We start from the raw sequence: 13,539 nt of genomic DNA, 5'->3' as shown, positions 1-13,539 counted from the left end.
TACACCCATGGCATTCACATTTTTGAATTAATTTAATTACGCTGTTATACTGAATTTGTGAAGAAAACATTTTTCTCGTTTGCTTCAGTGGTGAATTAATCATTCAGACACAAGTAAATTCTTGATGAATTGAAGTCATAGGGAGCTGCGTCAAAAAAACAGTACAACTATATTAAAGCATCTGTTTAAAAACTCTTACACAACCCATGCAATATAAGCCATATCTCATTTATATATGCTCAGCACTTCACAAACTCGCACATTTTCACTAAAACGTTACTGTTTAAAATAGTTCTGCATAAACAGGTTTACACATGGGTGACCAGCATGCCTAAGCAAGCACAAGTATTTAAATTGCATACTTGTATGCAAAAGTATAGACTTGTATTACACTGCTCGAGTTGTGTGAGAGTTTCAATATAGTTATGCTGTGCACCCCTTTTACTCTAATTCATCAAGGATTGTCTTCCAATTTGGGATTCTTCATTTGGGGCATGCGAGAAAAACATTTTCTTCATGAATTCAACCTAACATGGGTTGAATAATTAATACACAAAAGACCATTTTGAGGGTAAGGTATTCCTTTAAACTGGCATCTCTCAACTTTATTTCATTAATAATGATTAAATTGCACAGCTGGGCTCATTGGCCACCCACCTCTACACCAAACCACACATGGATTATATCAAAAGCCTGATCAAAAAGCAGAGACTCTCTGTATGATATGAGTCATATTTGCTATGAAAACATTCCCTTTATGTGTGAAAGTTCTGTCCATCATTCAGGTAATCTTTTATTCATTGTTTCTCTGCTTTAAAGGCCTCTGATATGTCTAGGATTTCTGATTACTGTTTAGTCAGGAGGATACAGTGAGTGAGGCAGAGTTTGATAGTGTATTGTATTGATAGTCAATAACATGCACATCTTGTAGGGTAGGACATAAAGAACATAATGCATGTTAGTGTAGAACATGCATAGCATTTTGTCTTGTTAATCCAGGATAGTATCCATTCTTTACTTTTTAGATTCAAAACATGTATTTTCTTTGAAAAAAGAAAAACTCCGGCTGCAGCTTATTGGCATCAGAAAAACAACGCACAGAGAAAACAATTAGCCACCCAGATGCTCTCGAGGAGGAGGTGGAGTCGGATGGAACAAAGCTGCCAAAAGATGAAAAAGATGGGGAGTTCTCTAACATGAAGCACGTAGCAACATTTGAGCAGAAAGGTGGCTCAGAGCTACACGGCTGGCAAAGTGCAATGCACTAACAAAGGCTGGGGTTAACAATTCGCTTTTGACTGTACCCTGTGGGCATCTGATGTGGTATCAACTTCATGAATATGTTTTACAAACTCAGCATTTGGCAGGATTTATTTCCACTATCTGCTCTTTGTTGCCTCTCTTTGCTTTTGTAGGATGCACGGCTGCATGAATGTTTTCATCATCGATTAATCTGCTCAGTATTTTGATTTTATTTTAGTTTATAAATTGACCAAAGATAGTGTCAATATATATTTTTTTTGTCCAGGAATGCACGATAATACCAGCACGACATTGGTAGCAGCAGATTTTGCCTTTACAATGAAATATTGGCATCAGACAACGTGCAGATTTCTGCCGATTTTTTAGTTTTCTTTTTCACTGATTAAGTTAACATTTACAAAACATCAACCCTAAATTGAAGTATTTTACATAGTTAGCACAATAATTAATATTACATACATTGAAAAATATTGTATTTTATGTCTTCATCTGCTGTTGTGCCATCAGGGTAACATTATGCATAATATTATGTTATTTCCACCGCAGAGGATAATCAATGAACACCAAAATTAGGTGGGGGAAAAAGTACATACCGATACTGGCATTGGTTATCAGCTAATTGAGTTGTTATATATCAGCATATCAGATATCGGCAAAAAATCCAATATCATGCGTCCCGACCAAAACCACAAGATGTTCACTTTATAATGATATAGAACAGAAGTGAACAGTAAATTCTCACACTGGAAAAGCTGTCAAAGCTTAAAAATGACTGAAACAAGAAATCATTACTACATACTGTAATTACGTCAAATTATAATAATAGCTGTAGATTACTTTTTCTGTCGATGGACTAATCCATCAATTGCCCAATTGTTTCAGCTCCAGTGGGATGCCTCTGAGTCTCTGAGAATAAATTTTACAATATTGAAATTACACTCTGTGCTCTTTGATAACTTTTCAGTCGAGGGATATTTCTAAAGAAATAAGAACCACACATCATTTAGAATTCACAAAGCATCATTTTAAGGTATGTTTACTCGTCCTCTCAAAGCACTGATTGCTAGGGGTCCAGCAAAGTACAGTTGTTTGAAGTTTTTCTCATTACATTTCAAACCTATTGGTTACTTGGGTTTATAAGTGAAGTCATGGAATGTGCCGGCGGGTTTAAATTATTTTGAACTTGCAACGGCTACACCAGTTGAGTAGGAAAGAGTGGGCGACTTTTTGATGGCTCCTCTCACTTCTCCCATTTGCTCCTCCAGGCTCCAGTTGACTGGACAGCTGCTGTCTGTGAGGTGAAGACGTAGTATTAGGCAGATGGTGTCTGAATTACTTTTTTTAAACTCGCCTGTTCCAGTCTTGAAACTCCTCTCTGTGACTTCGCCCCACAGAGAATATGTCTCGCCATATGGAACATCTGATTAAGGCCAACAAAAGCGTATCTTTGTTGTATATTTTAGCAATAACAATGCAATTATGTTCCGTGCAGTCAAATTTGAACAAATCAGACAAACATTAAAGTTTAACCAGAGGTGCTCAAAGTTTTGGTAACTGAATGCCAATTTCAGTAACCAGCATATGATTGATGGACCACATAGGTTTAGGACATACAATGTTGGTCACTTTCGATAAGCAGTCCCACACAAACTCTCTAGCATAGTATTTTTAGTGAGCCACCTCATAGCTCACCTGTGTAACACATTTAATCCTTTTCACAAGATTTGTAAAGACTGAATATTGGTCAGATAAATCTTGTTTGAAATGTTAAACCTTGCACTCTTCATCCATGAATTTGTCGTAGGATATGCGATTGGTCTGAAAACGGCTTTTAATAATAAACTCCTTTAGCGCCAAATTCAACTGTTTGCTGAAAAAAAAAATCAATTCATCTTTCCCCCGAGGTCCAATCGATTAAGAATGAATCAAGACATTGTGTTTTTGTGGTTTCCATTCATCCATCTGTCCCATTCCCATGAATGGAATTTTACTTCAAATTTAGCACAAACGTTCGCTTGGACTCAACAATAAACAAGTAAGACTTTTGGTAGTTGAAGGTCAAGGTCACTGTGACCTTACGTTCGTCTCATTCTTGTGAATGCGACATTTCAAGAAGGCCTTGAGGGATTTTTTTTCAATTTTGCACAAACATCCACTTTGACTCATTGATAAACTGTTTAGATTTTAGTGGTCAGAAATCAAGGTCAGTGTGACCTTGCATGTCTCAAGAAGGCCTTGAGGGACTTTCCCCAAATTTGGCACAAATGTCCACTTGTAGTAAAGTATGAACTGATTAGAATTTGGTAATCAGAGGTCAAAGGTGAAGGTCAGTGACCGCACAAAACATGTTTTGGGCAGTAACTCAAGAATGTTTATGCTAATTATCATAACATCTTACACAAATGTCTAACACGATAAAATGATCAAGTGATGACATCTTATATCCAAAAGGTCAAAGGTCAAAGGTCAACTGTTCACTGTGACATTATAACAGTAATGTATTTTCATTATTGTTTTTGGGGTTTTCTCTTTATTTGATAGGGCAGGGTAAGTGTGAAAGAGGGAGAGTGGGGATGACATGCAGCAAAGGACCGCAAGTTGGAGTCCTGCCGCTGTGGCAATGATGCAGCCTTTGTATATGGGGCGCCCGCTCTACCAACTGAGCTACTGGGAACCCTGATATTACAATACTGTGTGGAAAAAAAACACTTTTCTGTCCATTTTTCAATGTCAAATGTCATGAACAGAGGTGAAGGCATTTGGTCAGGTGCTAAATTGGTGGCACTAATTTTGGGTGTCCACCTTGAAACTGTGCTGATTGTATAGATCTTCTGTGCTGCCAAGGGGAACTGGAACTGCAAGTGCAACTTGACTGGTGTGTGGAGGCCTACAATCCCAAGGCACTAATTCTAGTTCCTGAAACTCCTTTTTCTCCTCAACAATGCAGGAGTTTTTTCTCTGGTGGCTTTTCCATCTCACTTTAGTTTACAGCTCTAGCACTGATGGCCAAATGTAGTTCTTGTGACACTCACAGGGTGCCACTAGTTACTAAGCCACCAGCAGCTCAATACAAGTTGTCGCTCCTAACCTAACAGACGCCTGTCAGGGGGGTGCAGTCTAACGCAGTAGCCAAGAAGTGTGTTAAAGGAAAGATATTGAAAGTAAAAGCCCTGACTGTGGATGATTAACACAAGCATCTCACGTCATGTGCGAGGGCACACACAAAATGTTTCTCTGGCCCACGGGTCACACTCTGAACAAAACTGGATTCAAACAATCAAAAAGCTTGATTTTGAAGGCAGGCCCCACATTATCGTGCAAATCATGTTGAGATTTAAAAAGGACCTCTTTTGAAAAAAATAATTTAACCCCTTTGATGAGTCCGCCACAGATGTGAATACAAGAAGAAAAAAGACCCCATTTGCTTGTGTTTAAAGCTCGACACACAAAAACAAGCTCCCTGTGTTAAGTGCTGTGGTGTGACTGATTGTGCGAGCCAATGGAAAGGCTGCCTAATGAGAGATAATTACATCATGATCCTAATTGATGTGTCAGTCAAAGCTTAAAATGAAGACTGCAGGCACTCCTCTGCTTTTGTCTCTCCCCTTGAACAGACACAAAAACAGAACATGCAGTCAGTGTATACTAAAATAATATTACAAAACTGGGAGTACACTACACTTTCAGGCAAAAACTCATTTATCAAATAAATTTAAAAACGTTTCCTGCACAACTGTACTCAGGGCTTGATGTTTAGCCACACAGGTTCAACTGATTGATACGTACAAGTGTTTTGCATTAAGGCTAATCAAGTGATGTTCTTTTACCATTTCTACTGCTTCATTCACTTGCTACCCGCTCATGCGATGAGGAAGGTCTCTGACCAAAAGCTTGCTAATTAAAAAGTTTTTTTGCACTTTCAAGTGTGCAAATGCTTTTTTCTTCATCCAGTGTATAGCACCTCTTAATCTGATCCCAGGTGAGCTGTTTTTTTCTGTAATTTTAAAACCTGTAAAAAAGCAACATTTTCCCTCCACCAGCACACATACACACACACACTCAAAGTGAACAGTTGTACATTCACAAAGCAGATAACCCACTCGTCTTTGCTGCATTCTGCCCAGCTGTACAATGGGTCATCACTGTAGAGTGTGCATGCGCGTGTGGTTTCCTTTGTACTTGCATGTGGGTACGTAAATGTGCTGTTGTTGGTTATGAATGTGTGTGTGGGTTAAAGCCCCAGTGCCCATGTAATATGATTGCAATGCTGCTCGCTGTGCCTCAGAGGTGTGTTGCATAGTTATTGAGGCCAGGGAAAGGCCAATGGGGGTTTCTGTCTAATGCAGTTTTAACACCTGAAAGTAGCTGCACACACACACCTTTGATAGAAGACTCTGACGCCCTTATATATATGACTTTCAGCACTGCAGGTCTTTCTGTGTGTTTGTGTGTGTGGATGATGGACAAACTGGAGGAAAAAAGGAGAGAGAGAGAGACTGTAAAATAAACTATTTGTTTTAAAGTCAAAGTTAGTGTACGTGCTGCCTTGAATTTTTCAAACCACTGAATTTTAGAACTTTAGAAGTTGAATCCTTACAACATTACTTCAACCTGTCCTCTCAAATTCAGTCAACTTAAATTTTTAAGGCAGTGCAGACACTAGCTTTTTTAAGTTTGTTAAGTTGAACAATTAGCTTCTTTTTAGTGTTAGTCTGGGAGTGTAATGAAGAGCAAGAATACACTGTCCTAACTTGTCCTCTCAAATTCAGTCAATTTAAAGTTTTAAGGCAACTTAGACACCAGTTGGTTGGGGGTTTTTTTTTAGGTTAAAACAATTAGTTCTTAACTGGTTTGATTTCTTTTGAAAACACGGGGGAAAGGCAACAAGCAACTTGACAAGACATGATCTAAAAGTAAGCAAAAAGCAAAAAAACTACCTGAAAATAAAAGATAAAAAGAAAATGACCTTCAAATAGTTGTTTGTGTTCATTTTATTATTTCTTATATCACATACATTTTAATATGAAATTATAATTATAAAGATAATTTTCTGGATATTTTTCCCTATTATTTTTTGGGATAATTTCCTAGTAATCATCTCCTGTTTTTTAAAATGTTTTTAGGTCACCTTTTACCAATTTCTTGTAATTTGTGGGACATTTCTTGCCAAGTTGGTCATTGCCTTTTCCCTCATGTTTAATACATTTAAATAGCTTGTGAAAAGTATTTGAATACAGCACAAGAAAACTCATGTTGATCCAGGTTTCATAGGGTTAAGGAAGAGCAAGAAGAGTTAGTGTATGGGTGACCTCAAATTTTTAAGTTGACAAGTTGAATCATAACAAAATTACCTCAACTTGTCTTCCAAAGTTTAGTCATATTAAAATTGTTCGGCAGCCCAGAAACTAGTTTTTTAAAATGAGCTGCAAAAGTATAGTGTGTGTGTGTGTGTGTGTGTGTGTGTGTGTGTGTGTGTGTGTGTGTGTGTGTATATATATATATATACACACACACATATGAGGCCCGAACACCTGGCTGGGCTTAAGTCTTGGCTAACTAGGCCAAAATGTTAAAACGACCTTTTGGCAATGAACAGTGTATAAAGGGCTGCGGGTAAGATTGTGACTGGAGCAGATCAGAGAGGTTACCGTGGTCCCTGCCACGCCCGGCACATACATTCATCACCAACCTTCCCACTGGGCGCTTTGAATCTCACAGCACTCACCAGGGTGCATTATGGGATAGGGTATCATGTGGTGCTTTGCTGCACAAGCTAGTCTTTGTACTTGTGTCTTTGTGGAAACTCCTTAAGGACATTATTGTAGCAGTGGTTATATAGGTGAGTGACTGTATGATTAACTACAAATTGAGTACATTCATTTTCCGAAAAAGCTTTTCAGAGAGTCAATATGCACAACTTTGTCCCTCCCTTCAATTTATTTTTTTCAAAGTCACATTGTCATCACATGCAATTGAAGCCACTCTGCAAGCTGTCCTTGCTGGTATGTTCAAGGATGCTCTGACATCTGAGTGCAGCATCCGCAAGCTATGAACATGAACTCAAACCCAGGAGACAAACATTACGTTGTGAAACAGATCAAGTGAATTTGTCTTCTATTATAAAGATTTGTCACCGTGCTCTAAAACGTCAGATGGAGGATCATCCTTGAGCACTCTACAGAGGAGGGAGTTTTAAGTCTCTTCTTGCAGGTGCATCACTATGTGATGTAACTCTGACAAAATCAAAGGCAAAAAAAGTGTTTTTGGATTGCTTATCTTAAAGTCATAATCCGTAAGCTTCCAGTTCTGGTTGATTTGGCTGCACCTGTGCTTACTGGTGATAACGCTAAGTAGTTCTTAACAATACAAATCCCAAACAGTCCGTTCCAAATGACTGGGGGAAAAGAAATGTAAAGAAATACAAGTGAGGAACACTAGCAAAGTATTTCCTTAGCTGATCGGTCATAATAAAAATTATTATTGATTATTATGTCTATCTTTGTTGCTACAGATCCAGAAATCTTTCCAATTCAAAATGCATGGGACTGACTATACTACTAATCCAAATTTCATCATTAAATGAGTAATGCAAAAATGACATTTTTTTTGTATAGTACATGCTTGCTTCATTTTCCTTAAATCAAACTCCAGACAAATGCATGGAGAGTAGACTATGAATTTTAACCCTTAGAAAATGATCCTCCATGACTGGGGAGACCATTGCTTTTTTGATCCTGTTTAAATAGATCTAAAATAAGAACCACAATAGCTCGAGCATGCATTCTTTTTGCAGCAGAAAGATAAGGCTTTTGCACCATTATCAAGTTACATTACCTTATGTGCACTGAAAACATGGTATTTTTCTGTAATTACACCGGTATTTCCCCATAATGACTTTGGGGGATTATTGTTTACATTATTCTTAATTAATCGTTCTGAAATAAGAACCACGATAGCAAGAGGATTCATTGCTTTGCAGCAGAAAAATAAGGCTTTTGTCTTGCCTGTAATTATGTCATCGCCACTATTTATATGTTTTATTTACAAGGGACCATGTACAGTTTAAATACGTAAATGTAACCATTTGATACACTGTACCAGATTATAGCTAAGAGCTAATTCACATCTGCATCTGCTCACGATGTCTCACATGCCGTTAAATGTGGCATTTTGCCACAATTACACCAGCATTTCCATGTAATGGCTGTAGGACATTGCTGCTTGCATAACCACGAACATATCAATCAAAATAAGAACCATTGTAGCTAGAACATTCATTCTGTTTTGCAGGAAAAAGCAAGGGCTTTTGTCTTCCCTGTCATCACATTATGACCTGACGTTACATTACCTTACATGCCGTGTAAATATGGTATTTCTCAGCAATTACGCCAGTGTTTGCCTGTAATGGCCCTTCACATAATGGCCTTGGGAGACTGTTGTTTGCATAATCCTGTATATATCAACTTAAAATAAAAGGCACAATAGCTAAAACATTAATTGTCTTGGCAACAGAAAGCTAGACTTCAGTCTTTCCTGTTATCAGGTTTATGACCTCTGTTGATATCTGTCAATTTCTATCCATATATCAGTATCTCTCTGTCTGTCTGTATGGATGGATAGATATAGATAGATAAATAGAAATGAACACATGCATCCCTAGTGTCTCCCTAGTGGATCAATATCTTTTGTGCTTTTATTTTCTGAAATCTGATTAAAAAAAAACAACAGCAGTTTTAATAATTTAAATAAAACTTAATAATTTATCAATTATTAAGTTTTATTGACTCACATAGCGGTTTAGCCTAGGTTTTGCAGATTTTAGGCGTTTATAGCTGTTGAAGATACTCTAAGAAATGACATCACAAAAAGCAAAAACACCAATGAAGGCACTGGTGGGACATTTCTATTGAGGAGGTCAAATGGTTAATGCCTACAGTGGAATAAAAGCTAGCCATAAATAGTTATCGAAAATGAGGTTTAATATAATCGATATGTTAGTGACTATTACTCTTAGAGCATTTAACACGTCTCATAGATAATTTCTATAATGAAGTGACATAAATGGAAATTACAGACTTCCTGGAAGGTTGTAAAAACCCTTTTAGAGGTAATATATACAGCTTGTATTACTATCTTTAATGAATAAATGTAAGCGTAATGTGTATTATTATTGTGTATTTGTGTGTGTTTTACAGCTGCTGTCGGACAGCCAGATCAACATGGTGAAGGTAGTGAACTCAGTGAGCGATGCACTCAACGCCATGCAAAAGGAGAACGTGGGCCTGAAGGCGCGTGTCAAGGCCGACTTGCAGAGGGCGCCAGTCAGAGGGGCCCGTTTCAAGGGCTGCGCCAATGGTAAGAGAAATGAGGCGTGGCTTGACTATCTGTACCTGCCTGGTGAGATTGGATCCTTTCTTTGTGCATTTGTCTGTCTGATATTCAATTTATCCCTCTGTCTCTGTATATATTATTCACACATCTCTGGCTACCTATACGTTTGACCTTCTGCGCCGTGTCGTGATCTCATCCCCCTGTCAGCCCGACTCCACTATTTTGTGAAATGATATTCCAGTGTGATCTGTCATCCATCTCACCACATATTCATTCAAGTCAACCTCTCCCGGTGATACCAGTATGTTTCCCTGGGCTACATCTCATCCACATTATCCAGTGGCCTTGGTAGAGATGTGGATTTTTTTACTGTACATGAGAAATGACTAGCATGTCCACTGGGCTGTGTTGCTGAGAGGCAGTGAAGGGCCCGAGGCATCATCCCATTGGAAGGCTTTCAAACAGGCACAGTATACCCAGTGGCATTCCCTTGTTGGATTCGCCTTGCAGTGTTCACGTTCCTCCTGTGTGAGCAGCACGGCTTGAGAATGTGGAAGACGGCTCATAAATTTGCAAACATGAGGGCACAGGCATGTGCTTTAACTTTTGCTCTCAGGAACTGGAGCGCTTCACATGACACAGTGGGTGTTCTATCAATTAATATCCAACCTTACAAACAGTTTAAGCTTGTGACATCATCAGCTTAATAGATTTAACTGAGCAATTAGCTTCAATGTGCCTCTGTCTGTTTTGTTGTCATTCATTTAATATAGTAATAAGAATTATTGAATCCTCTAATTTTAGCTGCATTAATAACCACATTTTCAAACTGAACCACGCTTTCAAATTTAGATGTAGCCAATGTTCTTATTATATGCTTTATATTACAGTATAGAAATTCTTGAATTTGCAATACTGCTTTTTAATTACTGTACAATATGAATTTTTCATACACGGTCATACCGGTGCATAGCTGGAGCATAGCTGCAACGGTTCAACAGACAGCAAAATATATTACAGTGTTCTCTGCAAATAGCACTATAGTGGGGGCAAGCTGCAAAGAGTGTATAGCTCAGGGACCCACATTACATGTCACTGCACACCCTCCCTCTTACTAACTTTATAACTAATATGTCACAACTAACTCTCCAACTCGGCAACACCCAGGCACACAACCAATGTGTGACACACAACCAGTTTGTAACAAAAATAATTGTATATTTACAAACTTAAACCGCTGAATGACACGCTGGGTCAGTCTGCAAGCTAGTATTAGTATTAGCTAGTGTTAGCATAACAGCTGTGAGAGGCTCCATTGCTACAGTAGATCTGAGATTAGAAAACACAGATGGAAGATTAAGAAAGAGAGCGGAGAGGCACTCGCAGACAAGAGGAGCTGTGTCTGCTCTGTGGAAGACTTTTTGGTTTTAAAAATCCGGCTTAGTTTACTGGCAACATTACAAGGCAGGTGCACTTTATTAGAAATAGATAGAGATTGCAGTGGTGACAGAGAAACAACAGATGTGGAAAATTCTCTTGCGTCCTTGAGGTCAGCGGTGTGGCTACATGTTGCCTACTCCGTGAGTTATGTAAACAACGAATGCGTTGTTGACAGAAAAACTACAGTCTGCAAGCTGTGCTAAGAGGAAATTCAAGCTGGTGATGTTGTCACCTTTTGCCATATCGCAGTGGTTTTTCTTTTGATGTCTCACAGTTTGTTCAAGACTGGTGGGATAAGTTATTGTTATTTATTACATTTTATTTTTACATTTTATTACATTCTCCCACAAAAATATAGCAGTTATATCAAACTTGATAACGTGTTGCCTATTTTTTATATAATATCTTTCGGGCGTAAGTGACAGTTTTCAGGACATGAAACAAGTGATCTGTGCTGAAATTTGTTTTTTACATAAAAAAAATTTTTAAAAAATTGATCAAAATTAAATCAAACTGAATGGTTACCTAAAGATCTAAAGTCTAATCAAATCATGTATTTAGAGAATTGTGACCCCCTTGTATGATGTCATTATTTATTCATTTATTTATTCAATGTTTACAAAATAATAAATACATACCGCGATATATATTAAACTGTCAGAATCTGAAAAAATATTGTGATGCAAACTTTTGGTCATACTGCCCAGCACTAATTTACACTAATACTATATAATGCACAGTACACTTAAAGATGGATCAAGACCAACCAAACATTTACACCAACAATTAATATAGCAAATTGTCCAACAGAAACCATGTATTTCCAATGTGATTTAAAATGTGACTTAAATTAGAAAAATTGACAATTGTGGCTGAAGCTCTGTCCGTGGTGCTGAACTTTTGCACTGCAGGTTCAGCCATCTGTTTCACACAGTGTCATGCCTGAAAAAACCTTCCAGAATTTTCCTGCCTAAACCAGATTATCTGAGGCAATCAGTAAACAGTTAGGACAAACACCGCAGAATCCTGGGTGGCAATAAAGTATGAATTAATTGTTAGAGAAATGATCCCTCAGATCTTAGCAGAAATGTTATCTCACAGCAGGTTTTATAACTCAATTGTGGAATAATTTCTTGGAGCTTTATTTTAATTTGTTGTCTCCTGGCTCTACAGTATATTAATGGTAACAGCGACAGAGACAGAAACAACATTGTCTCCCATTGCTAAGGCAATCATTAGTCAATTTATGAGCTGCATAGCATCCCCCGCTGCATGCACTTGTATGGGGAGAACACAATTACAATGTGATGCAACCTGATGTGAAGCAACATCACTGTTCTCAAAAACTCCAAAGAGAATGAATTTTATGAGGTAATATTTAATGCAAAGCTATTGTTTTGCATTGCATTAGATTATACATGTGTTTGTGTTGTAATGCTATTTGGGAAAATGTCTTCTAAAGTGTTCATAATAAGGAATAATTATGTATGAGCTCTGTGTATTTACAAAATCCATTCCTGCACAACATGGTAAAGTCAGCAGCCAGAACAAGGTTGTAACGATGATTACATCTGCCCTGTTGTTTCTGCAGGAGTTTGGCTCATAATCAGCTTCTGCTCTCATTATTTCATAGTGACCATCTTGGAAACAGGTGTCCAGTTCAGTCAGCTGTCTTTCAGAGATTTCAGCTCATTATGAGTCATGTTTCTAGATGAAGAGTTTCACTAAAACTGATGTATTTTTAAAAGTTCATTTTTAGCTAGTTTTAAAGTTTGAAAGAAAATGAAATGTTCACAAATTAGTGAGTAAAAACAATTTTCTTTTGCTTTTGGGGAATTTGGGATTACTGAAATATGCAGACCTATTCATTAGCGACTATACAAAGCAGATTTAGCAGCAGCACACTGGACTTTGGGATGCACTTCATGCTAAAGGCTTGAATTAACTTTACTTTGTGACACCCAAAAGTACAGAAACACTACAATGAGAGAATTGAGGAGAGTTTACTCTATTTTTCATTTAATGTGAGCAGCTAGAGAATTACCTGTATTTCTGTATGTTCTCTTCAAGGGCAGACAACATACAGAAAGAACTTAAAACCAAATTTAGCATTCATTTCATATGTTCACCCTTTCCATAGAGCTGAATCTGTCAAGCAACATTTTTACCCAACCCTGTCATCCTAGCCAGTGTTGGAGGACTCGAGTCCACATTTTTACTTGGTCTTGTCTTGGTCTCAGTCCAAATGATTCAGGATTTTAGTCAAAAACCAATCAGGTCCTACACTGAGGGAAAATCACTAAATTGCTTGTGCAAAAATGGGAGTGTTGGAAAAAAGATGGATAAGCTCCTTAGTGTTAAAAACAAAACAAAAGGTTAAATCCCCACACATACAATTCATCTCTGTACTGCCGTTACCTTATTTTATCAATACACCTTTTCATAATGCACTTATACAAACACACAGACAGTATATTATTATATTATATACAGTATATATTATAA

General features: G+C 37.7%; 1 protein-coding gene across 3 annotated transcripts in view; it reads left to right on the top strand.

The window, feature by feature from the left end:
• Window positions 1–13,539, top strand: part of fibcd1b (fibrinogen C domain containing 1b) — a 149,156-nt gene that overhangs the window by 49,591 nt on the left and 86,026 nt on the right. For all 3 annotated transcript variants that reach the window (XM_042509842.2, XM_042509841.2, XM_042509840.2), the window contains one exon: window positions 9,459–9,618. In XM_042509842.2, coding sequence (XP_042365776.1) covers window positions 9,459–9,618 — 160 coding nt within the window. The remainder of the gene's footprint in view (window positions 1–9,458; window positions 9,619–13,539) is intronic.

Source organism: Plectropomus leopardus, chromosome 20 (genome assembly GCF_026936395.1).
Source record: "Plectropomus leopardus strain MGB_pleo_1.0 chromosome 20, ASM2693639v1, whole genome shotgun sequence".
In the NCBI taxonomy this organism is placed as follows: Eukaryota; Metazoa; Chordata; class Actinopteri; order Perciformes; family Serranidae; genus Plectropomus; species Plectropomus leopardus.
The sequence above is the reverse complement of the archived record's forward strand: the minus strand, read 5'-3'. Positions and strand labels throughout refer to the sequence as shown.